At 48.5% G+C, this 24,567-nt stretch overlaps 1 protein-coding gene across 2 annotated transcripts in view; it reads left to right on the top strand.

The window, feature by feature from the left end:
* Positions 1-24,567, top strand: part of DYNC1LI2 (dynein cytoplasmic 1 light intermediate chain 2) — a 424,537-nt gene that overhangs the window by 326,942 nt on the left and 73,028 nt on the right. For both annotated transcript variants that reach the window (XM_078669984.1, XM_078669985.1), the window contains exon 11: positions 3,570-3,687. In XM_078669984.1, the coding sequence (XP_078526110.1) occupies positions 3,570-3,687 (118 nt within the window). The remainder of the gene's footprint in view (positions 1-3,569; positions 3,688-24,567) is intronic.

Below are 24,567 nucleotides of genomic sequence, written 5' to 3'. Positions count from 1 at the left end.
CCCTTCATGCCTGGAGATTGAGCAGACTAACCAGAATTGGCTTTTACCTCCTTAAGTGTTGATGTTACCTTCTTTGCGCGCAAACACTCCACCAAAACAATGTACTCTGGAAGATGAGGTAAGATAGTCAGGTGATATACAGACAGTTCAAAAGACCCTCTTGAAGTCCACTAGCAGATATTTTGTGATCCACCCTGCTGTTGACACAACAGGAGTGTGCAGTGGGGATTGTTCAGGGCTACATATCATCATTTTCAGCTCTTCTGTCTTCCGGATCAGCCGTCCCTGTTCATATCATTTGTAGTCATGATGTTTCTGAAGAGCCTCATCATCAAGTTCCCCCTTCTCCTTTCATAATGCTGCAATTGGGTCCAAATCTTGTTCTTACTTTTTTAATGTGTTCCCCATTTGAACCACTACACAGTTTCCAGATGCGACTGCTTACTCTCAAGACAGTTTTTCTTGTGGCCATCACGTCGGCAAGACATGCTAGTGAGCTCAAGGTGCTAAGCGTCAAGACTTCCTTTACTACTATCTTTACCGGAATAAGGTGGTTTTCAGAACCCTGGCTGCTTTCCTGCCCAAGGTGATTATGCCCTTTCTTTTATGCCAGTCCATTACCTTACCAACTTTCCTCCCCCACATTCGGCGAGAGAGAAATAAAGGACCCCTAGAGAGAGCAGTCAGCTGTTTTATATTGTCAGATCCAAGGAGATCAAAGTGAATGACGAGCTGCTCATCAGCTGTGTAGGCAAAATGAAGAGCAAGGCGGTCCACAAGGAAATGCTGTCTAAGTGGGATTATCTCACACAGTAAGTTATGCTATGGTTTGGCTCACAAGGAAACTCCAAAAGCTATCCGGGCTGGTTCAACCAGGGTAAAATGTTCTACCTCTGTTCCAGCAAGGGGAGTCTCGTTTGCAGAGATGCAATGTGGCAACTTGGGCTTCTCTCCAAAAGTTTGCAAAGCACTACCACCTGGACTCAGAAGTGCAAAGTGAGGATCACTCCACACTGTCCTTCAGGACATCTTAATTTAACCAGCCATTCACCCACCTCCTTGTTGGGTACTGCTTGGGGAATCTATTCAAAAGATGTGGAATCTCCAGGTACAAGTATCCACAGAAAAAAGTTACTGACCTCCAGTAACTAGCTTTCTGGTAGATACGCAATCTATCTGTAGATTCCTCACCAAACAGCCCTTCTCCCCTTTTTCAGGGCTGATTACTAAGTCAATCATTTAAAAACGTCCTAATCATAGTAGGTTTGACGTACATGATGTCCTCTTATATCTCATTAGTGCCACACCAGACTGCACCCACTGTAAGAGTGCCTCATGAGGCAGTGGTCACAAGAGAAGGGTCATTGGGAGGATGCAGTGTTGGTAAAGCCTTAACTTGGCACTTTTATATGGTGGGACAACAACAACCTATTGCTCGGTAGGCCTTTTCTCAACTCACTTTCACTGTTGACCATTTCGATAGATGCCTTAGTCCTGAAGTTGGCAACTTACCTGGGCCACATTAGTTACTGTACAAAGAACCCACATCAGAGGAGACATATCAACTACCTGGAGCTCTTGGCCATCTGTCTAGCCCTCCGAGCTTTCTTCAAGCTCGTTTGAGGCAAAATAATCCTCATAAAGACAGATAACTAGACAGACCTGTATTATGTCCAGAGCAGGGGGGACCCATTCACTCCAGCTGTTGATACTCGACTGGAAGAAATGGCAAGGGGCAATTTGCAACAATATCCAGCTCTTATCTCAAAAGTGCCACACCCCAGACTAAACATGCACCCACTGTAAGAGTGCCTTATGAGGCAGTGGTCACAAGCGGAGGGCCATTGGGAGGATTCAATGTTGGTAAAAGCCATAATTCTGAGTAGTTTTCTGTGGTGGAACGGCAACAACCTGTTGATGATGGGTTTTTTCTCCTTCCTGGACTTCTTTCCAGAGCTTTCAATGTGAGAGGGCTTTGGGGCTGAGGCAAGTGAATAAATCCTTTGAGGCTCTTTCACTCGTCTACCCAGCACCCTTGGAGCGGAGGTCCTTCAACTTTCATCTCAGTTTTATATCTTCTCAGCCATTCAATGTCCTTTTCGACTTTTTTTTGCAAAACTCGTACTCTTTAGTGGTGAAAGAGGCTGAGAAGACATCAGCACACACCAGGCGTAGGTCTTTGGCCGCCTTAAAACATCAAGTCAGTAAAAAGTGGCAGAACGTGCAAAAAGCCTTTCAAAGCTTCCTTGGAAAATAAGTCATTGATAGAAGTGGAACAACATCTCTTTTCTGACCGAAAAAATGGGGAATACACCCACTGTTTTCTGAGATCCTACTACTGGAAACAAAACTGTATCTCTGAGGTAACTGAACGTGCAAGGCTTTGTGTTATGGAAGTCCCAAGAATCTTAGTGAAAGGAAGCCTGTTCAGATCTTTGAATGTGAAAGACTGTGGCTACTTTTGGTTGTTGCTTTTTTTAATAGAAGTTCCAAGTAGCAATTTGAGTTTTAGGTGCTTCAATGTAATTTTGTGTGGGGATTTGTGTTCATAAAATGGCTCTAAAAATTATGACACTAAGCCTTAGATGTGGAGAGTGCTTCTCCGAGTTGGAAATGCTGGACTTTTCACCCCTTTCTGTTATTTATGTGGAGTTAGTGTTCCCAGGTCCAGAAAGGCAATGGGAAATTATTCTAACAAGTATGACTTAAATTAAGATACCTACAATACAGAACCAGAACTACAAGGAAATAACTTACAAGTAAGTCTGAAGGGGCGGGTTGAAGAAGAGTATTTTTGAGGGGAAATCAGATTTTAGTCAAGAGATACTGCTAATGAAGGGAGAACTGCAAGGTGTAGGGAATGTGTCATTGGAATTGAAAATGTTGTGTCAGTAGCCACCAAGATTTGATATCTAGAATCAGACAAATACATACTTCATGTAGTTGTAAGGGGTGCTTTCTATCATTACTAGTGTTCAGTGGGAGCCTGGAGAAAATAAAATGATTTGCAGAGCAGCCCTTAGAATATTTTTGGTAGTTCAGCTCCACAGCAGTAACCATCCTGGTTGGTGAAATGTTCTGGTAATGTTTAAAAATAGAGGAAGCTTGCACTGAAATAGATTAATTCACATATTCCTGGGTTTCATAAAATTGTTGGTTCCCCCTTGTCCAGTGCATCATAGTTGCATAGTTTGTGATTGTAAGGCTGAATCCACAGATGGGTGTTTGTTTTTGTCCTTCTCCCATCTCAATTTCCATTTCGCTATTTCCAGCTGAGTTATGAGTCTGCAATAGCTTAGTGAAGGCAATTGTTTATTCTTCTTGTATCTTGTGTTGTTTTATGTTCCTATTTTTTCCTTGTAGATGTTAGTCTACATTACCTCCCTTTTGTTGATACCAAAGTCACAGCGATGAAATCCACTTTGTGACAGCCCTTTGAGAAATACGTCTGCACCATGTAATACTTAAGAAGAGTAAAATATTGAAGCTACTGTCTAAATTAAGTTTCTTTATACAGTTCATTTTGAATTGAATGTAATTTTTCGGTTTACCACATTTATTTACAACAGGAATCTCCTGCAAGAGCTCCATCAGGATCTCCAAGAACCCCAGGCCGAACCGGTCCTACCAACACTACCAGTGCCTCGCCAATGGCATCTGTCAAAAAACCTGATCCAAATATTAAAAGTATGTGCTCTAAACTGCAGAGCTGCATTTGTAGCATTTGCAACTACTGAAATATATACACTATAGGTTTTTATTTGTTTATTCTTGTTGGGATTTAGACTGACTTGAAATGTGTGCTTTTCCCACATGTTTATATATTGAATAAAGTAACCCCACCTACATGCACTTCGATACTGCAAATCTCCAAAGACGTCAATAATGAACTAAAGACCAAATCTGCCTTCATAGTGCTCTTTATAAGGTCAAATGATTTGCAATATCTTCATTATGTACGGTTGGGGTACTTTTTTCCTTAAGATCCTTGTAGTACACAACTTCCAGTACTTAAGGTGTCATGTTGCTTCTGTGTCTTGCTGATTCAACCTCATTTTGTATTATATTGTATTTGTAATTACATTGTGATTTATACCCCGATGAGACAATTAAGAACATTAGCAGGTGAGTAACAAACTATACCATAGAGAGTGCTTGATTGGAAGAAGGTTGACTTGCAATGTCACCTATGTGTGAAGTGTTTTGGTAGTGGTGCTCTTACACTGACTTTTCTTGCTGCTCTTTAATCGGTAGTGCAGTGAAGAAGACTTAAGGGTACTCATAAGGTTTATAATAATGTAGTTTGGTTGGAAAAGTGATGATTATGAATGTGTGTATGTAAAGTGTTTTGTTATACTGGATGTGAAGTGGATTTCATGACGTCACTGATCACTAGCTGGGCATTTACGGAATGACCTAGAGTAAGAGAAGGCTGCACGTGTGATCATGATTCGATGTTTGGGCATGCAAAGCATCTTGTTTGTTGGTGGGAATGGTCCTGGATCACTTGTTTCATGCTTACTGGTGAGCAGTGGAATTTGACTAATGTGATTCTGCACCGTTTGACTGTCTTCTTAGGTTTTCAAAAGCATTTAATGTAGAGAGGTTATTTCCGCTTTTATTCAAGAATCTAGGCATTCTTATACATCAGGAATCTGCAAAAAACTGTTAGTTATAGATTCCTTACCTTAGAATTATCCCCAGGTGTCAGACTGGATCCGGAATGTTTTTCGTCAGCAGTACCCCTGTGCACCATAAGGTGGCGTCGGTCGGCTCCGCGTTCGTTGTTAACATATTAGTTGCCCGGATGACGTCACGGTAGCCACTTAGACGCTGCCCTCACACACTGATGTCCGTTCTTTGTTTTTCCGCGCCAGCCAGCGCAGATCCGGAGAGAGTGGTACCTCCAGTCACTTTTTGACTGACTTTTGTCGACATCGTTTTTGGGTCTTCGACACCTGTTGCACGTCAGGGATGCCTGATTTCAAGGCTTGAGGCTCTGGTAGCCGGCTGATGTTGGTGACGGATCCGCACGCGTGTGCCTGTTTTGCCAGGAGCGCGACCACAATCCCAAGTCGTGCTCTGACTGCCGGACCATAAATCCGGAGTCTTTGCGGGAGCGGTCCCGAAAGCTTCTCGAGGCCCGGCAGTCGACTCCGTGCTGTTCGAGGTCCCGGTCGCGTGGGAGGTAGAGGGACCGGTCTCTGAGCCACCACCATCATTGCCAGTCTTTTTCAAAGTCTTCGCACTCCTCAGGTAAGTCGAAGCACAAGAAGAAGTTTAAGAAGCATCGTCGCTCTTTGACTTATACACGTCAGTCGGCCGACATGACGAGGGATGCGGGTGGTGCCCCTCCTGCAGCTCGCGTGCGGAGCCCGAAGGGTCGATTCAGAGTTTCCCTCCCTTCCCGGGACCTGGAGCAACCCCTGCCCAGCTTCGCACCATTTACGAAACGATGCATGCCATCTTTGGGCAGCCAGACTCTGCAGGTGCGCCTTCAGACTCTGCTGGGGGCCCTGGGCCTTCGACGCCGGAGGATCTGGCCCCGGCACCTCAGGGTCCCCTTGGATCCAGGCCTGGATCCGGTTCGGCGCCAGTCGACTTGATTACGCCTCCCCGGCGCAGATTCCACCTGCACTGCATCCCCAGCCGATGCTGGTTGTGTCCCCTGCCGGCATCGACCCCGGTCTCCTCCCTGGACTGGATACGGAGCTGGACCAGCGTCGGCCGATGCTGGAGCCCATGGGAACCTTTGTGCCCTTGTTCTACCCTGGTGCTCCAATTGGCAACCAGTTGAGGGTGAGGAGGACTGTGAGGGGTCTGGAGACCCTCTGACAGACCAGTTAGAGTATGCCCCGGACTGGAGAGTGGAACTGGGGGAAGCCAGTGGTCTGGATACTTCCCCAGATCTTGGCATGTTGTCTCCTCCTACCACGGCTACGGAGGAGGGAGCTTCTTATGCAGTGGTTTTGCGTAGTGCGACAGTGGCTCTCAACCTCGAGCTACCTACGGTGACAGTCAGGACTAACCGCTTGACAGAGGTGCTTCAGCCGGCAGCGAGCTCTTCGGAGCCCCTGCTGCCAATCGGTGAAGCCCTAACCAACATCGTTTTAGGCACCTGGTCCAGGCCCAACACAGGGGCTCCTGTGGATAGGATGATTGCCAGACGCCGTCGCCCGGCCCGGGTGACCCCACTTTCCTCTCCTAACACCCCCACCCCTGAGAGCTTGGTGGTCCAAGCCTCCACATCCAAAGGTGCATGCCCTAACACACCACCTGATGGGTAATCCAAAAAGCTGGACCATCTTGGGAAGATGTTTTCGTCCTCCAGCTTGGGACTGTGGTCGGTAAACACTGCATGTCTGTTGGGCTGTAATACCCACTCTGTGTGGGATACGGTGGCGCAGGTGCTGCCCCTGTGCGTGGAGGAGGGCCGGGCCATACTCCTGTGCAGTTGCTGAGAGGAGAGACCCAGCGAAGTTTACCATACGATGTGGACTGGACACCGCCGACTCGCTAGGTAGTACAATTTCAACGTCGGTAGCCCTGCAATGCTACTCCTGGCTAAGATCTAATGGCTTTTCTGGGGATGTCCAAGCTACCCTTATGGGCATGCCCTTTGATGTCCGTCGCCTGTTCAGCGAAAAGGCAGACAGCTTGGAGCGATTCAAGGTCTCACTGGCTATGGCCAAGTCCTTCGGCCTCTTCACCACTTGCCCTGCGCCGTCTGCTTTTCACCCCTTTTGTGGCTACGGAAGGGGTGCCCCTCCATGTCCCACCCAGGGCCACAGGCCGGTGCAAGCTGTTCAGCCCCTGTGTGGCCGGGGATGTGGAAACCACAGTCGTGGTTCTGGGGGCCAGCAAGCGGGCCAGTCCACCACCGCCCCCTCTGCAGCAGCCTCCAAACCCTCCTAGTCTGACCTTCCGGGCCACCAATCGCCAGTGGGCTGCAGGATTCGCTATCACCTGCCCCACTGGCGCGCCAACACGTCAAACAGGTGGGTTTTGCAGATAGTCCGAAGGGGCTACTCCCTCCCCTTCGAGACTACCCCTCCATCCATGCCACCTCGGTATCATTGCATGTCGGAGGATCATCTGGCCCTTCTCCAACAGGAAGTTATGGCTCTCTTGGCCAAGGGAGCCATCGAGCGAGTTCCTACCCTAGAAGTAGGTTGTGGTTGCTATTCCCACTACTTTCTGGTGCCCAAGAAGGACAAAGGCCTGCGTCCTATCTTGGATCTCAGGAACGTCAACTGCTTCTTCCGGAAGGAGAAGTTCAAAATGTTGACCCTAGCTCAGGTCCTCTCTGCTCTCGACCCTGGAGACTGGATGATAGCATTGGACTTGCAGGACGCTTATTATCACATCCCCGTCCTGCCAGCCCACCGGCATTACCTGCGGTTCACGGTAGGCCACGAGTACTTTCAGTTTACCCTGCTCCCCTTTGACCTTACCAGAGCCCCTCGGGTGTTCACGAAAGTGATGGCGGTGGTCGCAGCTCCTCTGCGCAGATCAGGGGTTGCAGTCTTCCCCCATCTCGACGACTGGTTTTTGAGGCGAGCTCGCCCCAGGCTGTTGGCTTCCACCTCCAGACGATGGCCAACCTCCTGCATTCGCTGGGGTTCTCCATCAACGTGCCGAAGTCGCACCTGATTCCCTCTCAGAAGCTCCTATTCATCGGAGCAGATCTGGGCACAACGCAGTTTTGGGTCCACCTCCCGAACCGCGAGTATAGGATATTCGGGCTATGATTCTGATCTTTCAGCCTCTATCCTGGGTTTCGGTCAGGATGACCCTCCGGCTACTGGGCCGGATGGCCTCCTGCATCCTGCTGGCATATGTGGGCTCTGCAGTAGGACCTGAAGTTCCACTGGGCACAACATCAGGGAAATCTGTCAGATTGCATTCAGATCTCGGAGGGCACTGCATACCAATTGAAGTGGTGGCTAGCGAATTAGGATTGGGTCGACGGCAGATCCCTCTCCCTTCCCCAGCCAGATTTCACAGTGGTGACCGATTCATCACCTCTGGGATGTGGCGGCCTCATGGGGAAGGCGGAGATCAGAGGCCTCTGGTCTCCGGTGGAGTCCGGGCTCCATATCAACCTTCTGGAGCTTTGGGCGATTCGTCTTCCTATGTCAGGAGGCTCTCAGTCTCTGGACATGGCTGGAACATCAGGGCATTTCCCTGGTGGTTCAACACCAGGCAAGTTCGCTGAACACCAGGGCAGAAGAACTCAGCCACAGGTGCATGATGGAACACGAATAGCATCTTCACTCAGAGGTGGGGCAAGGTCTCTTTGAACGGGGGGAGAGCCTTGGTTAGAGGTATTCACCACCGAAGAGGACGTGCAATGTCAGCAATTTTGCGCATTGGAATTTCCAAGGCGGCACTCGCTCGGCTAAGGTTTTTGTCGCAAGTGGAGTTGCTGTCTTCTATCCGCCCTTCCGCCTATACCACTGCTGCCCAGAGTGCTGAAGATCAGGCGTGACCGGGCCTAAGTCATTGTTGTGGCTCCGGATTTGGCACAAAGAGCCTGGTATCCCGAGCTATAACACATGGCCATCGATCCTCTGATCCGCCTGCCTCTTCAGGAGGATCTTCTGTCGCAGCAGCAGGGAACTGTCCTTCACCCGAAACTGTCCAGCCTCACCTCCTTGCATGCGTGGAGATTGAGCGGCGACAGTTGTCAGCTTTCGACCTTCCTCCCGAAGTCTGTGATGTTATCTTGGCAGCCAGGCGTCGCTCCACTAAGACGGTATACGCCTGCAGATGGAAAAATTTGTGGCATGGTGCACAGCAAAGGCTGTGGATCCCCTTTCCACCTGTCTTTCTGAGGTTCTCTTGTTTCTCCTTTCTGTGGCCCAGCAAGGCTCTGCTCTGTGCACTGTAAAGGGCTACCTCTCTGCCATTTCAGCCTTTCTTAGGATTCCTGATCAGCCTTCTCTTTTCAAGTTACCTGTGGGAAATTGCTTCCTTAAGGGCATTACTCATCTTTTTCCTCCTGTCTTTCCTCGTAATGCCCCAGTGGGACTTGATCTTGGTTCTTACATATCTTATGTACGCTCCCTTTGAGCCACAATATAACTGTCCTCTCTGGCTTCCGACCTTAAAAACTGCCTTTCTGGTGGCCATCAACTCTGCGCGCAGGGTGAGTGAACTCCAAGCACTTTCTTCTAAGCCTCCTTTTCTGACTGTTCATCCGGACAAGGTTGTCCTTCGAACTCGTCCTTCCTTCCTTCCCAAAGTGGTCACTCCTTTCCATATTGGACAGACCATCACTTTGCCCACCTTCTTTCCGCCTCTGCATCCTTTCAAAGAAGAAGGGAGGCTCCACCCTCTGGATCCAAAGCGTGCGCTTTCCTTTTACTTGGATCGCACAAAACAATTCTAGGTGGATGATCAGCTCTTTGTTGGCTAAGCGGGCGCCAAAAAAGGTTGGGCCGGGCACAAACAGACCATTTATAGATGGTTTTTTTTGTGCATCAACGCTTGTTATTCCTTGGCAAAGAAGGAGCCTCCAGTGGGGTTGCGTGCCCATTCCACCAGGGCGACGGCAGCTACCAGTGCTTTGGAACATGAAGTCCCCCTTAATGACATCTGACAGGCAGCTACGTGGGCATCGCTGCACACATTCACAAGACACTACTGCCTGGACAGCCAAGTCCGGAGAGACGGCTTCTTTTGCCGTTCTGTTCTCCAGGACTTTCTGGTGTGAACTTGGTTCGCAGACCCACCTCCGAGGTTGGTATTGCTGGTCTATCTTTTCTACGGTAAGGAATCTATAACTAACGGTTTCTCTCAGATGAACAAGTTACTTACCTTTGGTAACGATATATCTGTAAGAAACATATGTGAATTATAGATTCCTTCCCACCCCACCCATCCTCCCCGTTGTGCGAACTTACTTCTAGGGTTAAGGACTTCTTTCAGGGCCCTAGTTTTGTGCACCAGTGGTCAGTGTCTTGCATGGCTCTGCGCTTCTGGCATGGAAAGTCGTGTACAGAACTGACATCAGCGTGCGAGGGCGGCATCTAAGTAGCTACCGCGACATCATCCCGGCGACCACGACGCCAACGACTAACACGGAGCCAACCGACGCCACCTTTCAACGCACAGGGGTACTGCTGAGGAAAAACTTCCGGGATCCATTCTGACGCCTGGGGGTAATCCTAAGGTAAGGAATCTATAACTAACCTATGTTTCTCATATATATATATAGTTACCGAAGGTAAGTAACTTGTTCTTCGGTGATGATACTGCTCTGTTTAAATGAAGATATGAATGAAAGAATGATGTTCCGAATCAGTCTTTCTACTGAAATGCATGCAACTTGCAATTCAGAAGAATAATTGCAGAGATAGCGCCAAAGGACTATTTTGACAAAAAAAATAGATTAAAGTGGTGTTGTATTCTCCTTCGGGAGTGCGACATGAGCTATGTAGATAAGTGCATTATTTATTGAGAGTCCGCAAAAATGACTTCCTCTTACCTTAATTTCCAAGCTACATGTGTGTGGCTGCCAAGTGGTTCAGCTCATCAGTGTTGTAGTGCAATGTGTTTTGCTTTTTTGTAAAGTACAAGCAATGCCATACCAAGCACATTCTGCAGTGCACTCTCATTAACAACATAACATCGAGAATAATAAATCTGTTCACAATAGATGCCATGTTCACAGTTAAAACAAAATTCCCAGTTCTAAAAGCCAGAGAGCACGCTTAAAGTTTCTATGCATATTCAAGATCCAAGTGCTCTAGGGGAACGAAGATCTGTCATTATGTGGTGCAGAACCGGATGGACACATTTTCATGTCATCCCACAGACACCTTCTCTCCAACTTGTATAGTATTCCCATTACAAGGTTAATGGGCTTAAAAGAACATCCCTTGCTGTTGCTGGCCAAAGCCTTTTTTCTGTTCCCCCGTTTGAAGGCAGCCAGTGGAAGGAAACTATATTTGCAAGTTCACAGCTTCTCATAGATTAAATGTTGCACTGTTACGTTAAGGCAACCAAAGAGCTCTCATTTGATTTGTTTCCACTTAGTAAGGAGGCACCCTGCTTCCAGGGTGTGGCTCTTAACATACTTTTTTTTTCTTCTAAGGATCTTGTTACTCAATGTGATTTTTCTTCAGTTATCCTTTAAAATATTTTCTAACCAGTAAGGTGGCAGTGCATTATAGCCTTCACTTTTGTCTCAGCCTTTAGAGGTCTCCATTGAGAAGAATTCAGCTAGTTTACGTCCGTGATAAAAATGAATTTGTAAGCATAACACATATTCCTATATTGTAGATTCAAATGTGTGCATATCTGTGCCATCTCGTGTTTGGAGTCTGAAATGACACCTTATATTCTTAAAGCTGACCTCTCTGGTTTCATAATGGGATCTTCTTTGACATACCTAATAATTGCCTATTAGAGCATTCTTTCAAGGTTCTGAAGCCAAATTCCTCATTAAAAAAAAGGGTGAAACTGCCTTTTTTAGAGTGCCTTTTAGAGCTTCTCAAAACTAGTTGTCTTGTAAATGTTCCTCAGCAGTTGCTGCTGACATCCTGGAGGCCAATCATGTGTCAACACTATGAAATATGCATCAATTAGCTCTTTAGTCTTGTATCAAAACTGCTGTCTGTCAGAAAGAAGGAAAAACTATTACATATCTCATCAAAGCACTCTTTCTTTTATTTTGAGCTTGTTATTCTAGCAACAGACAAGCTGTAATACCACTTTATCTTAGACAAAAGGGAGCAAAGAAATTCACCCTTAAGTGACATTTGAGAAACACACTGCCACTCAGAAGCAGTAACTTTAACTCATCCCCGCCATTCTAAAGCATTCATGGGCCAAGGAGCGTGTGAAACCTCTTCAACCATCTTCTTCAGTGGTAAGAAACAAAAGACAATAAGGTGCTCAAGTTCAAAAAGGCTTCTCCTATCATAACCCTTAAGTCATTTTACATGCCACCCCATCTGAATTGTCTGGCTTAGGAAGTTACCTCCCCGAGTTGATGAAATCACTCAATAGAATTTAGGAGAACAAATCAACACACTCTTGCTATATCCGGTTGATGTAGCAGAAAAAAGAATCTTTTGAGTCCTGAAGCCTTGATTCAAGCTTTGATCGCTTTGGTGCTCTCCCGCCTGGATTTTTCTAACTCTCTGTATCACGGTCTGTCTAAATCCCATCTTCTTAGGCTCCAGATTGTTCAGAACCAGGCGGCGAGACTTGCCTATAAAATCTCAAAATGGCAGTCGGCTAAGCCATTACTTTATAAACTGCACTGGCTGCCAGTCAACCAAAGGATAGCCTTTAAGATCGGCTGCCTGGCCTTCAAATCTCTGACTGGCCCTTCCCCTGTTTTTTTGAAATCCCTGATTACTCCCTACTGCCCGACACGCAATCTGAGATCCACTCATCTTCGACTTCTGGTCGTCCCTTCCTTTAAACTTACAAAATTTGGCGGTCGAAGATTTGCCCACTTGACCCCCAAATTCTGGAACTCTTTACCGCTCTCACTTAAAACCTCTAATTCCATTCTTCATTTTAGGAAGTCTCTCAAAACCAGGCTTTTCTTACAAATCTGCTAAACCCCCCGGCTGTAACTTCTAGTATCCAATCAGCGCCAGGAAACTTATGGTGTCAGAGCGCTCTAGAAAAACCCCTTAACATAACATATATAATTGGATACAGAAAGGAAATATTCAGAATATGAGCGCTTTACTAATTTTCCAAAAGCTAAACAAACACAACTCTGGATGTGTGCCATAAAACACATCTACATTTTTACGAATCACTGAAAGTTCTTTTTTTTTTTTTTATAACAACCAATGCTTACAATGCAAGTTTCTCTAAGGCAGCGATACACCCATCCTCCTACCTCCTCAATCTGCGCTTTTACCAGTTTCACCTCCTAGGCAGCCATCACTTCTACCTCCTCCTCCAACGCCAATTGGATCAGTCTATCGAAGATATGGAAGATGCTTATTCCAGTATTTTTGCATGTTCTGATATAGAATGAGAGGAAGGAGTGCTACCACCAGAATGTGATGGAAATGGTGATAGGCAAGAATTCATTATCCCAAGTGGAAATTATGGCTCAGTTTCACAGGATGCTACAGATGATCTCTATAAATTTAATTAATTGATTGAAAAAGTGGCAAAAAATTCAACCTGCCAATAACCTCTGTAGATCAACCATTCTTTCTTTAAGATTTTCAAGAGCAACCTCGGAAATACATTAAGTCTATACTAATTCTGATTATGTCTGGTCAGAAGGTCTGAAATTAATGAAGACACCTGCTAGTGTTCAGATATGATATCACATCTGGCGAAGAAATAGAAAGCCACACACACCAGTCCCAGACCTTGCTGGGGATGGGAACTAGAGGCACGGGGCATAGGGACTAGCCAGCCTCCAATACTACATGTATACACAAAATGGGGCTGTCCCTAATACGGACTCCTACCGATTCCTAGAGGGTTTCCTCGAGATTCGTCACCAGTGGGGGCATCTCATAAAAAGTAACAGACTGGCCTCACACACCGCCCGGTGTCATGCTTCATCATAGGCTGTCCTCGCCCTCTAAAAACTCTGTTTGATAGAGGGCGGGCATACACCTGGAGACAGGGGTGCACTTCTAAAGCTAAGTGATGGCCAGTGATTAAGTGAGAGGTGATCTAAAAACCATTTACATTTGTCAATAAACTTATTTTATTCAAGGAGCGAATGCATGGTATTAAAAGAATTGAGCGGTGATATGGGATTTTATTGTCTCTTCACCCTGCTAAGTGAGGTCAACATGTTTCTGCTTACGTGTCCCCGTAGGGTAGATAGCATTCGTCAGGACCAAACGTTTTTTAACATGGATTCTACCTTTCCATACGTAGTGCAAAAAGGAGCTACCACTAAAGGTTCAGGGGTAGTGAAAATCATACTCCTTGGTCAGTGTAGTACTGGTGTGAGCGTTTCTGTGGGAAAAAAAGGAGACAAAACGATATACATACCGAAAGTGTAAATATATACTGGTAGCATAGTTGCCTTTCATGCATCACCACACTTACTGCGCGCTTCGTGGGAACTATGTGAGACACGTGGCATTCATACGTGTCATCACAGACAAATGAGCGAAAATGACTTAAGTACGCTTCTTACCCTGAACAACTATCCTACTTACTCCATGGGAGGTCGAGGGTGGAAAGGCCTACTGTGACATTCTGCAATGAAGAGGTGACTGTCTTAAAAAAAAAAAAAAAGCTGGAAGAAATAAATAATGACCACTCAGCATACAGAGAGTATCTTACACAATCTAAGATTACCAAACTACAGAAAGATGTCCAGAAATTCACACGGAAAACAGTGTATCCCTTCACAACTGATGAGTTTTATGACAGACCCCCGCATCAACCAGCCCAAATACGTCAACAATGCTTCAGACCTACCCCCAGAACTGGACTTACAGCTCGGGTGAAGAAGTGCATCCCTGTCTCCGGGTGTATGCCCGCCCTCTATCAAACTGAGTTTTTAGAGGGCAGCCTATGATGATGCATGACACCGGGCGGTGTGTGAGGCCAGGTAGTTACTTTTTATGAGATGCCCCCACTGGTGACGCATCTCGAGGAAACCCTGGGAATTGGTAGGAGTCCGTACTAGGGACAGCCCCATTTTGTGTATACATTAAGAAATAGAAAGCCCCAGATTCAGCTTACCTAACTGTCACAAATAGACCGGATTCAGTAATTGCTTCAGCAGCTCATAGAAGAACCAAGACTCCAATAACGCTCTCATCTAGTCCGCCGGACAAGGATAGCAAACGTTTTGGCAATCTGTGCAGGAGAATTTCCTCTGTAGCAGCTACCTCTATTAAGACAATCAATGCCCAGGTGATTCTTGGTCTTAATGCTTGCCAGATGTAGGATAACATTGCTCCATTACTTGAACGTATTACTGAGAATAAGAGGGAAAGGACGAGGGCTAACCTAAAGGAGGGAGACCTTTCATTATAGACACAGCAGTGGATGCTTCAAATGCAGATTTTCGCCAATTGGCAGGCAGTACTGTTCTAAAGAGCCAAGGCAGGTTAAAATCCACAGGCTTCCGTACTGATGTCCAATCTAAAATCTTAGACATGCCTTTTGATGGGCTAACTCTTTTTGGTAAGTATGTTGATAAGGCCTTAAAACCGACACTGACCTCAAAGGTGTTAGGACTTTTGTAGTGTCGCAGATTTGGGACGTCTACTTTGGACTCTTGCAGTATCGCAGATTTGGGACGTCTACTTTCCGTGGCTCACGAAGATCACAAATTTCAGAGCGGGAGTCAGCCAGTATAGAGGTCAGGGACGACCTTATTATCCTCAAAGACAGTCTTGATATGTTCAAGGATACTCCTTCAATAGAAACCAAAGGCAGACTTACGTAAGGTCTCAAGGCAGAATGAGAGGTCCCTCACAAGCACAAATCAATGTCAATCGGCCTTTAAAGATTTTTATTTCCATGAGGAGTCCCCGTCTGTTGAACCTGTTATACAGGAGATGGGTGACGAGGGGGATTGGGAGGGGTCTGCGGACCCTCTGGCAGAGGAATGCCAGTCTCAAGAGGACTGGACATATGAGCTTGGGGAGGCCAGTGGTATTGACACTTCGCCAGACACTGGATTTGTCTCCCCTCCCACCGTGGCTACGGAGGAGGGGGCTGCTTACAGTGTAGTGTTGACGAGGGCAGCCAAGGCCTTAAATCTTGAGCTCCCCGTCGCGTTCGTGAGGACTCACTGAGGTCCTTAAACCGCAGGCAAGCTCCAGTGAGCCACTGCTGCCGTTTAATGAGGCCTTGTGTGACGTTCTTGTGGGCACTTGGTCCAAGCCCGCCTCAGGTCCGCCTGTGGATAGGAATGTGGCCAGACGCTACCGCCCGGCTCCGGGCGACCCTTGCTTTTTGTCCACCCATCTCCTAGAGCTTGGTCATCCAGGCCTCTACTTCCCAGACCGCATTCCTGACGGCCCCGCCCGAAAGGGAATCCAAGAGGTACGAGCAGTTCGGGAAGAAGGTGTTCTCGTCCCTCAGTTGGGACTGCGGTCTGTCAATACCGCATGCCTCTTGGGCCGCTACACCCACACTCTGTGGGATACGGTCGCGGACATGCTGCCACAATGCCCGGAGGAGGTCCGGGCTAAACTCACCCAAGCCCTTACGGAGGGTCGAGATGCAGCGCGATATTCCATCCGGTGTGGGCTGGATACCCCGGACTCACTGGGCAGGGCGATGGCAACGACGGTGGCGGTTCGACGCCACGCCTGGTTGAGGACCGCCAACTTTTCGGCCGCTGTCCAGTCCACTCTTCTAGACATGCCGTTCGATGGCCGTCGCCTCTTTGGCGACAAGGCAGACCATGCGCTTGAGCGTTTTAAGGACTCCATGGCTACGGCCAAGTCCTTGGGCCTCTCGGCCCCACGCCAGCAATCGGGTGCCTTTCGCTCCTTTCGTGGCCACGGAAGGGGCGCCCCCACACGAGCTGCCAGCCACGCACCGCAGAATGTTCAACAGCGCGGTGGTGGCCGTGGAAACCGCCGTAACGGCGGTCGGGGACAGCGGCGAGCCCGGTCCACACCTCCCTCCGCAGCATCTGCCTTAAAACCTTCGATTCGTCTAGCACTGAAGGCATTCCTCCCCTCTGTCAGGGGGAGTGTAGTGCAGGTGTTCACGGACAACACCACCGCCATGTGGTACTGCAACAAACAGGGCAGGGTGGGGTCGTGGACCCTCTGCCAGGAGGCTTTGCGCCTCTGGCTGGAACAGCAGGGCGTGACCCTGGTGGTTCAACACCTGGCAGGTTCTCTGAACGCCAGGGCGGATGAAATCAGCCGTCGGTGCATGATGGATCACGAATGGCGTCTGCACTCGGACGTGGCGCAAGGCCTCTTTCAGCGATGGGGAGAGCCTTGGTTAGATCTATTCGCCACCGAAGAGAACGCGCAATGTCATCAGTTCTGCGCGTTGGAATTTCCAAGGCGGCACTCGCTCGGCGACGCTTTTCATCGCGTGTGGAGTTGCGGTCTGTTATACGCCTTTCCGCCTATACCACTTCTGCCCAGAGTGCTGAAGAAGATCAAGCGCGACCGGGCACAAGTCATCCTTGTGGCTCCAGACTGGGCACGAAGGTACTGGTATCCAGAGCTACTCAGTATGTCAGTCGATCCCCCGGTTCGTCTGCCTCTTCAGGAGGACCTTCTGTCGCAGCAGCAGGGGACGGTCCTCCACCCGAACCTGTCCAGTCTCCACCTCCATGCTTGGAGATTGAGCGGCGACAGTTGAGGCCATTTGACTTGCCTCCTGAAGTCTGTAATGTGATTCTGGCAGCCAGGCGTCCCTCCACTAAGTCGGTATACGCCTGCAGGTGGAACAGATTTGTGGCATGGTGCAAAGCAAAGGCTGTGGATCCTCTTGCTGCCCATCTTTCTGAGGTTCTTCTCTTCCTTCTTTCTCTTGCCCAGCAGGGCTCTGCTCTGGGCACTATCAAGGGCTACCTTTCTGCCCTTTCAGCCTTTCTCAGGCTGCCTGATCAACCTTCTTTGTTCAAGTCCCCTATAGTAAATCGATTTCTGAAGGGCATCACACACACATTCCCTCCTGTTCCGTTTGTGATGCCTCAGTGGGACTTGAACCTTGTTCTTACGTTTCTGATGTGCGCTCCCTTTGAGCCACTTCACAACTGTCCTCTCGTCTTCTTACCTTGAAGACTGCCTTCCTGGTTGCCATCACCTCTGCCAGGAGGGTGAGTGAGCTCCAGGCTCTTTCTTGTACACCCCCTTTCCTTTCTGTCCATCCGGACAAGGTTGTGTTACGTACTAAGCCATCTTTCCTGCACAAGGTTGTCACGGCCTTCCACATCGGGCAGTCAATCACCTTGCCCACCTTCTTTCCGCCACCGCATCCCTCTAAAGAGGAAGAGCGGCTCCACCGTCTGGAACCAAAACGTGCGCTTTCATTCTATTTGGATCGCACACGCCAGTTCCGGGTGGAGGACCAACTCTTTGTTGGTTACGTGGGCGCTAAGAAGGGAAAAGCGGTGCACAAGCGGACCATCTCGCGGTGGATCATCTTGTGTATCCAGGGATGTTACTCCTTGGCTAGGAAGGAGCCCCTTGTTGGATTGCGGGCTCATTCCACCCGGGCCACGGCTACTACAACTGCCCATGGCCGGGGTGTGCCCTTGCAGGACATTTGCCAGGCAGCTATGTGGGCCTCGCTGCACACGTTTGCAAGACACTACTGCCTGGACAGTAAGTCCGGAGGGATGGCTTCTTTGGCCGTTCCGTCCTCCAGGACTTTCTGGTGTGATTATTGGTTTGCAGACCCACCACCGGGGTTGGTATTGCTGGGGTATCTATTCTAAGGTAAGGAATCTATCACTAACGTGTCTCTTTCAGATGCACAAGTTACTACTTGTGTAACGATATATCTGTAAGAGACATTAGTTAGTGATAGATTCCTTACCGACCCACCCATCCTCCCCGTTCTGCGAACCGATATCTAGGGTTAAGGTCATCCCCTTTCAGGGCCCTAGTTTCATGGCACCAGTGTTGGTTCTATCATGGCTCTGCATATCTGGCGCGGAAAAGCTGTGTATCAGAACTGACGTCAGCGCGCATGGGCGGCGTCTAAGTACTCCGATGACGTCATTCCGGCGCTAACGACGCCGACGATGGACGCGGAGCCGTGGAGGACGCCTGCCGGCGCGCAGGGGTATTGCTACGCAAAATTTTCCGGATCCAGTCTGACGCCTGGGGATATTCTAAGGTACGGAATCTATCACTAACTAATGTCTCTTACAGATATATCGTTACACAAGTAGTAACTTGTGCATCACTCCCAGCTCATACCCTTTTTTTTTATCTGGTACTCAGAAGTTTGGAGGAGGGGGCGGGAAATTTTCCTTTTTGTTCCTGCATGGAGGAACATGCCAGCAGACAAATAAGTGATACAAATTGTCTAATCGGGCCAAACAGTGGGGTTCATTCAGAGACAACCCCCCCCCCCCCCAGTTTGTCCACCAAGAAAGGAACGCCATCTTCATCTGAAGGAGCTGCAAATGGAAATTCTCATGCTTCTCTTCAAAGGAGTGTAGGAAGCTGGCTCTGTATATACTATACCAAAGTAAGGTATAGTTTGCACAGAGTCCAGTGGAACCCCAAAGTTAGGCAGAGGTAAAGGTAGATAATACCTTATTGTTTATTTATGGTAGTGTGTGCGAGCAGTAAGGCTTTGTCAGAGGGTAGTGCCAAGCATTTATTGTACACACTCAGGCAAGGAATGAGGTTACACACTTAAAGAGTGAACTCAGACCAGATTTTTTGTATACAAATTTGATTTAGTTCTGTTTATTTCCTAGAACCAAGGAAGCCAGGCACATGTCAGTGTAAATGGTACTTTTCAAGGCAGGTTGAACCATACCAGCAAGCTAAATGAAAATGACTTTGTTACAGGTTTGTAAATGGTTTGAATACAGTGGAAATTACTGTTGGATTACTTTTGATTACTCTGCAGATTACTTTATAGATTACTTTTTCTTCTCAGTGTGATATGCCTAGATATCACACTGGGACATTTCCTAGAGAAAAGACTAGCATTTACAATACAATAGGTCTTGCATTATTACAGTTTAACAATGCCTTTTATTCATTTGTTTTTAGGTCTCGGCTAGAAGCGAGCGAAGCTCGCTCTCGCCAGAGACCTATAGTTAGCGGCTCAGCTTCCAAGGAGGACAGCACCTGGCCGCGCGCATTTCTGCCGAAGGAGGCGATTTGGCCGGCCACGCGCACGCGCTCGCAGTGGCCAGGTGCTGTCCTCCTGGAAAGCAGCCTCCCACAACTCAGAACGCTGCTCGTGCTCACGCCTGCTCCCAGGGCACGCACTCTCTCATCTGTGCGACTTGGTAGAGCAGCTTGTAGTGTTCCTCCCTCTTCTCAAAAGTACACAGGTCGCAGTCTTCTCTTTATGCAGGATGGGCGGATCGCCCGACAAACGCTGGTTCTTTTATTTCACCCACGCTCGCCTGCCTCCCGTTGATATTAAAGCATTTCTTGTGCATCGAAGCATCGAGGGAGGGAAAGTGCTTACGTTTATTTTCTCTTCCTACAAATACACCACATGTGATAAGCATGGGTCATTGTAGCATCACCCAAACATAGATAGTACATGCTGCTTCTGCAACGAAAGGCATGACTCAGTTAACCTGCTCCTGCATTCAGTGGTAAGAAGAGAGGAGTTGGCCTAACGGCTAGGGCGCTCGACCTCGGACCTAGGGAACACGGTTCGAGTCTCGGGAATATCGCGAAAACCTCCTGTGCCTCACAAAATGAATGTGTGTCCTTGTGTAACGTAATTGGTGCTATGTAAAGCGCTCTGAACGTATTAAAAATCTATTTACATGTGAAAATAATGTGCTTTCTTTTGATACTCCATTGTAGTAACCCCACTGGTCTTTTTCTCACTTTTGGGGCTACACTAGATAGTGCATCCACTTCTCCTTGAGGATTCCTCCTTTTTGCATTTCAGCGGAACATAAGTTCATTTTATCTCGGAGACAGACTTGGGTGGTGCCTGTCTTCTGCATGTGCGTGTTCTCGCCGATCAGGTCTGTGTGGTTAAAGTTGTGCAAGCCACTCATATTATGTGTACCTGCGTGGGTGTTGTGTGAGGCTGGTTTTATTTGACCACTTCAAAGCACGGGCCGTTTCCACCATTAGGCCAGACTAGGCGGTCGCCTAGGGCGGCAGAAGGGAGAGGGCGGCAAAGACAAGAGTTTGGGAATTCTGCTAATTTGCTCTCGCTCACTGTGACAGTATCAAAGCGGTGCCAGGACTCTGCGTCCCAAACCTCTGCTCCCAGTCGGGGACAGGAAATCTGCAGCTGCGGCGCACAACATGCCCTTGAGAGGCACTGGGTGCTGAGGGCAGACCTGGACACAGGACGTTGGGTGGGCCGGGCATACTGGAGGGCCACCCTGTGCAGGAGGAGACAGGCGGTGGCGCTCTGTGCTCAGCTTGAGACCCCAGGCCCACAGCCCCGCCCCAACCTCCGGGCCGCCATGGCGGAGGCACCGCTGTGCCTCACCTGGGTGCTTCTGGTGCTGGCCGTGTCCTGCGTGTCCATCAGCCTGGCGTCCAACAACGAATGCCACAACACCTTTGATTAAAACGGCTGGAATGCCAGGGTGAGGTATAGTGCCTGAAACTCAACTTTTGGCCTGGGAGCCTTTCACAGGATTGGAAATGAAATCCTGTGTCAGACTCGTCAAGGGCCTTGAGTGCACAATTCCAGGAAGCAGCGTTGGCTGGGCTGATGAGTTGTACACGCCATGCCGACATCACTCCCACCCCGTACCTGCGCATGGCATATTACAGGCACACAGTCGACCTTTCTTCTCTTGCTGTGTGTACTCGACCTTCCGATCCAGACTGGAACGAACAGTTAGAAGTCCCGGGGTTAGTGGCATTTAAGCGCTGCACCTAGCACCTAGAGGCAGTGTAGCGGCTAGGCCTAGCACGCCTGGGTGTTCTTCGCATTTCTTCCATTAGCAGCACGCTCTTCAGCGCCGAGGGAACCGGTTGTTGTGGACACATTGTTCGCCTCTAGATAGCAGGCCAGGGCGGCAAAGGGATCAACTGCTCAGGTACAGCCACCCGTGGAAAAAAGCTGCATGGGTTGGCGAGTCACGCCCTGTTCACTTCAACCACCAGGGCACATCGGCACGACCTTTCCCTGTGTACCATGTTGGAGAACTGCCCATAGCCCATCCGTCATTCTCCGCGTGTTCGTTTATTTTCCCTTCTTCTTACTGTGCAGCTGCAGACACCCCTCCCCAGTCTGCGATCCAGTGAGTCACATGCCTCTTTCCCCAATCCATCTGGTTCGATGTGCACTTTCCCTGCAGCTGCGGTACTTCTAGTTTTGCAATTGGGAAGCATCAGTGGGCCAGCTCTGAAGGGACGGGGAAGCCTTCACTGACTGACCGTGCACCGCAGGATGTTATTCATGATTCTACGCCCCGCCCACCAGAAGGACCCTCACTTTCAGGCACTGAGGCCACATTGCCAACCCTCGGCTCACGCCGATGAACCAAGGGAACAGTGTCAGACGCGGGATACAGACGCTTCTGTGAAAGTGGAGCCTGCATCTGGAATTCCCTCGCTGGAACATCTGTACCCCCCTCCAATTTAATGCTCTTCACAACCCCCCTCCCCCTCCCTCCAGATACTGGCGCCCGTCATCGCTTCAGCATAGCATGCAACCTTCCAGTGATCAGTGCAATGCTGTGACGTATCACACAATGAGTGTAATGAGCATGTGCTGCCTCTCTGACGGCTCTCGGGATACACTCAGCGAAAGCATGACCCCGGGCCATGTACATGTGAAGCTCTGCAAGAGCTGTATGTACCGGACTGCTCTCCTACTTTGCCTTTGTGCGTTCGCTCCTCCTTGCATTTGATGCTCAAGGCCAGCTTGCACATGCGTAGCCTGGGATCAGTGCTTGCGTTTATTCTTAGGTGCTTTGGCAAGGTGTGCGTTTAAGCGGAGGCATGGTGCAACATATACCTATCTGCGGAGCGCTTCCCTTCATAAAGGTACTTGCACAAGCTTGCACTGCTAACTGTTTTCGTTGGCGAGTGTTGCTCCATTGATAGATTCTTCCCCCTGATTGCACTCGTGTTTTTCTTGCCTTCTGCCCCGCTGTCCGTGTATGATTGCACTCAAGAGATTAGGGTCTGGTCTCCTGCTGGTCACCTTATGCACAGCCTCACTGGCACGCCGCGGAAACTGTGAGGCATCGAGGCATAGGAGCTAGGATCAAGGTAAGAGGTCTGTGGTCACCTGCCTGCCACCCCTCTCACTACCTCACTCTCTATCTCACTACATAACAACTTCACTCTCTCTCTCTCTCTCTATCTCACTACCTCACTCACTCTTTATCTCACTACCGCACTCGCTCTCTTTCTATCTCACTAACTCACTTTCACTCTCTCTTTCACTACCTCTCTCTCTATCTCAATACCTCACAACATCACTCTCTGCTTATATCTCACTACCTCACAACATCCCTCTCCCTCACTACCTCACTCTTTCACTACCTAACTCTCTCTATCTCACTACCTCACTCTCTCTCTCACTACCTCACTCTCTCTCACTACGTCACTCTCTATTTAAATACCTCACTCTCTCTCTGCTAATGCAATAAGTCTCACATATGCAAAAAATTAATCTATTGCCAATAGAAATGACAATGCCATTTATTTAGGGATAAACATTTTTTTTTTTTAAAAGAGCAATGCCAACAGCTCTAACTATAATATTGCCGAGACCATTGCATTGTAAATGCTTGTTAAAACCTGCAATCGGTGCATAAACACGCACTTTGAACGTATAGTCCTTGCTTACGATGAGCAAGGCTGCCAGTAAAAGACTGCCAGCCTTGCTTCTCATAAGCATGGACTATAAGTACAAAGCGCTTGTTTACGCAACGATGCAAATGAATAAAATGCATTGTCATTTACAGTGCCAATAGCTCAAACTTTAATAATGCGTGACCTATTGCATTGGCATTGTAAATGACAATGCCTTTTATTTATGTTTTAAAAAACAAAACTAATAGGCACTGTCATTTACAATGCCAATAGCTTAAACTTGCAGGTTACGTGCTGGACTCCTGAATCGTGAAGTAGGGCCTCAGCCTTTAGAAGGTTCAATTTAGTGACTGGGAAGTATCCAACGTGGTATTTTGTGAATATTATTTAATTTATTATTAAAGAGCCTCCCCCTTCGTTGAGACGCTTTACGTGGCAGGAAGATCAATGCGACCCCTGAGGGTGTCTGGATCGAATGTCGCGGCTGGCTCGGTGTGTCTCCCTCCTGCGGTCAATAGAAGTAGTATCCTTTGTAAGTGGATATTAATAAAAGCTTGACCTCATTAGTAATGCGCGCCGACAGCCTGTAAATGACTCCCACGGCCGCAGACATGCACTGCTCTGGACACTGCAAAGCACGCCAAGGCGGGTCATTGCAAATGTCACGCTGCTCCAGTCAGCGGACCGTGAAGTTACGTCACATGGGGCTGTAGGACTGGGTGATGTGTAAGATGGACCAGCGACTCACGGCAACGGATACACTTCTTTCCATCGCTCCTAATTTCTGATATGTACATCCTCAAACTCTCGGCCCTGACCCCTCATTCCCCCTCCATTCGTGACCATTTTAAGTCCACCTCCCCTTTCACCAATTGCCTGGTCCCTACCGACTCCCCAAAATTATAACCTGTATTCCATATATGTATCACGGTATCCGCATTTGTACAACGCCTTCTACCCAGTGGCGGCTCCTCTGCGGGTCTCGAGATCAAAGGCATTTAGCTAAAAAAAAGCTGACGAAGAGCGGTTTGAAGAAAATCTCGACAGGGAGACGAGTACATGGAAACCTAAATATAGCAGCACAGCGCTGCATCTCCTTGGTGACCGGCGGGTCCTCACCTCATCGTGGCCGCTGCTGGGAGTCCAGGCGGGGGCGGCGGGTCCTCTGGAGTCCGAC

Source organism: Lissotriton helveticus, chromosome 12, assembly GCF_964261635.1.
Source record: "Lissotriton helveticus chromosome 12, aLisHel1.1, whole genome shotgun sequence".
Classification (NCBI taxonomy): domain Eukaryota; kingdom Metazoa; phylum Chordata; class Amphibia; order Caudata; family Salamandridae; genus Lissotriton; species Lissotriton helveticus.
This window is presented reverse-complemented; position numbering and strand designations above follow the sequence as displayed.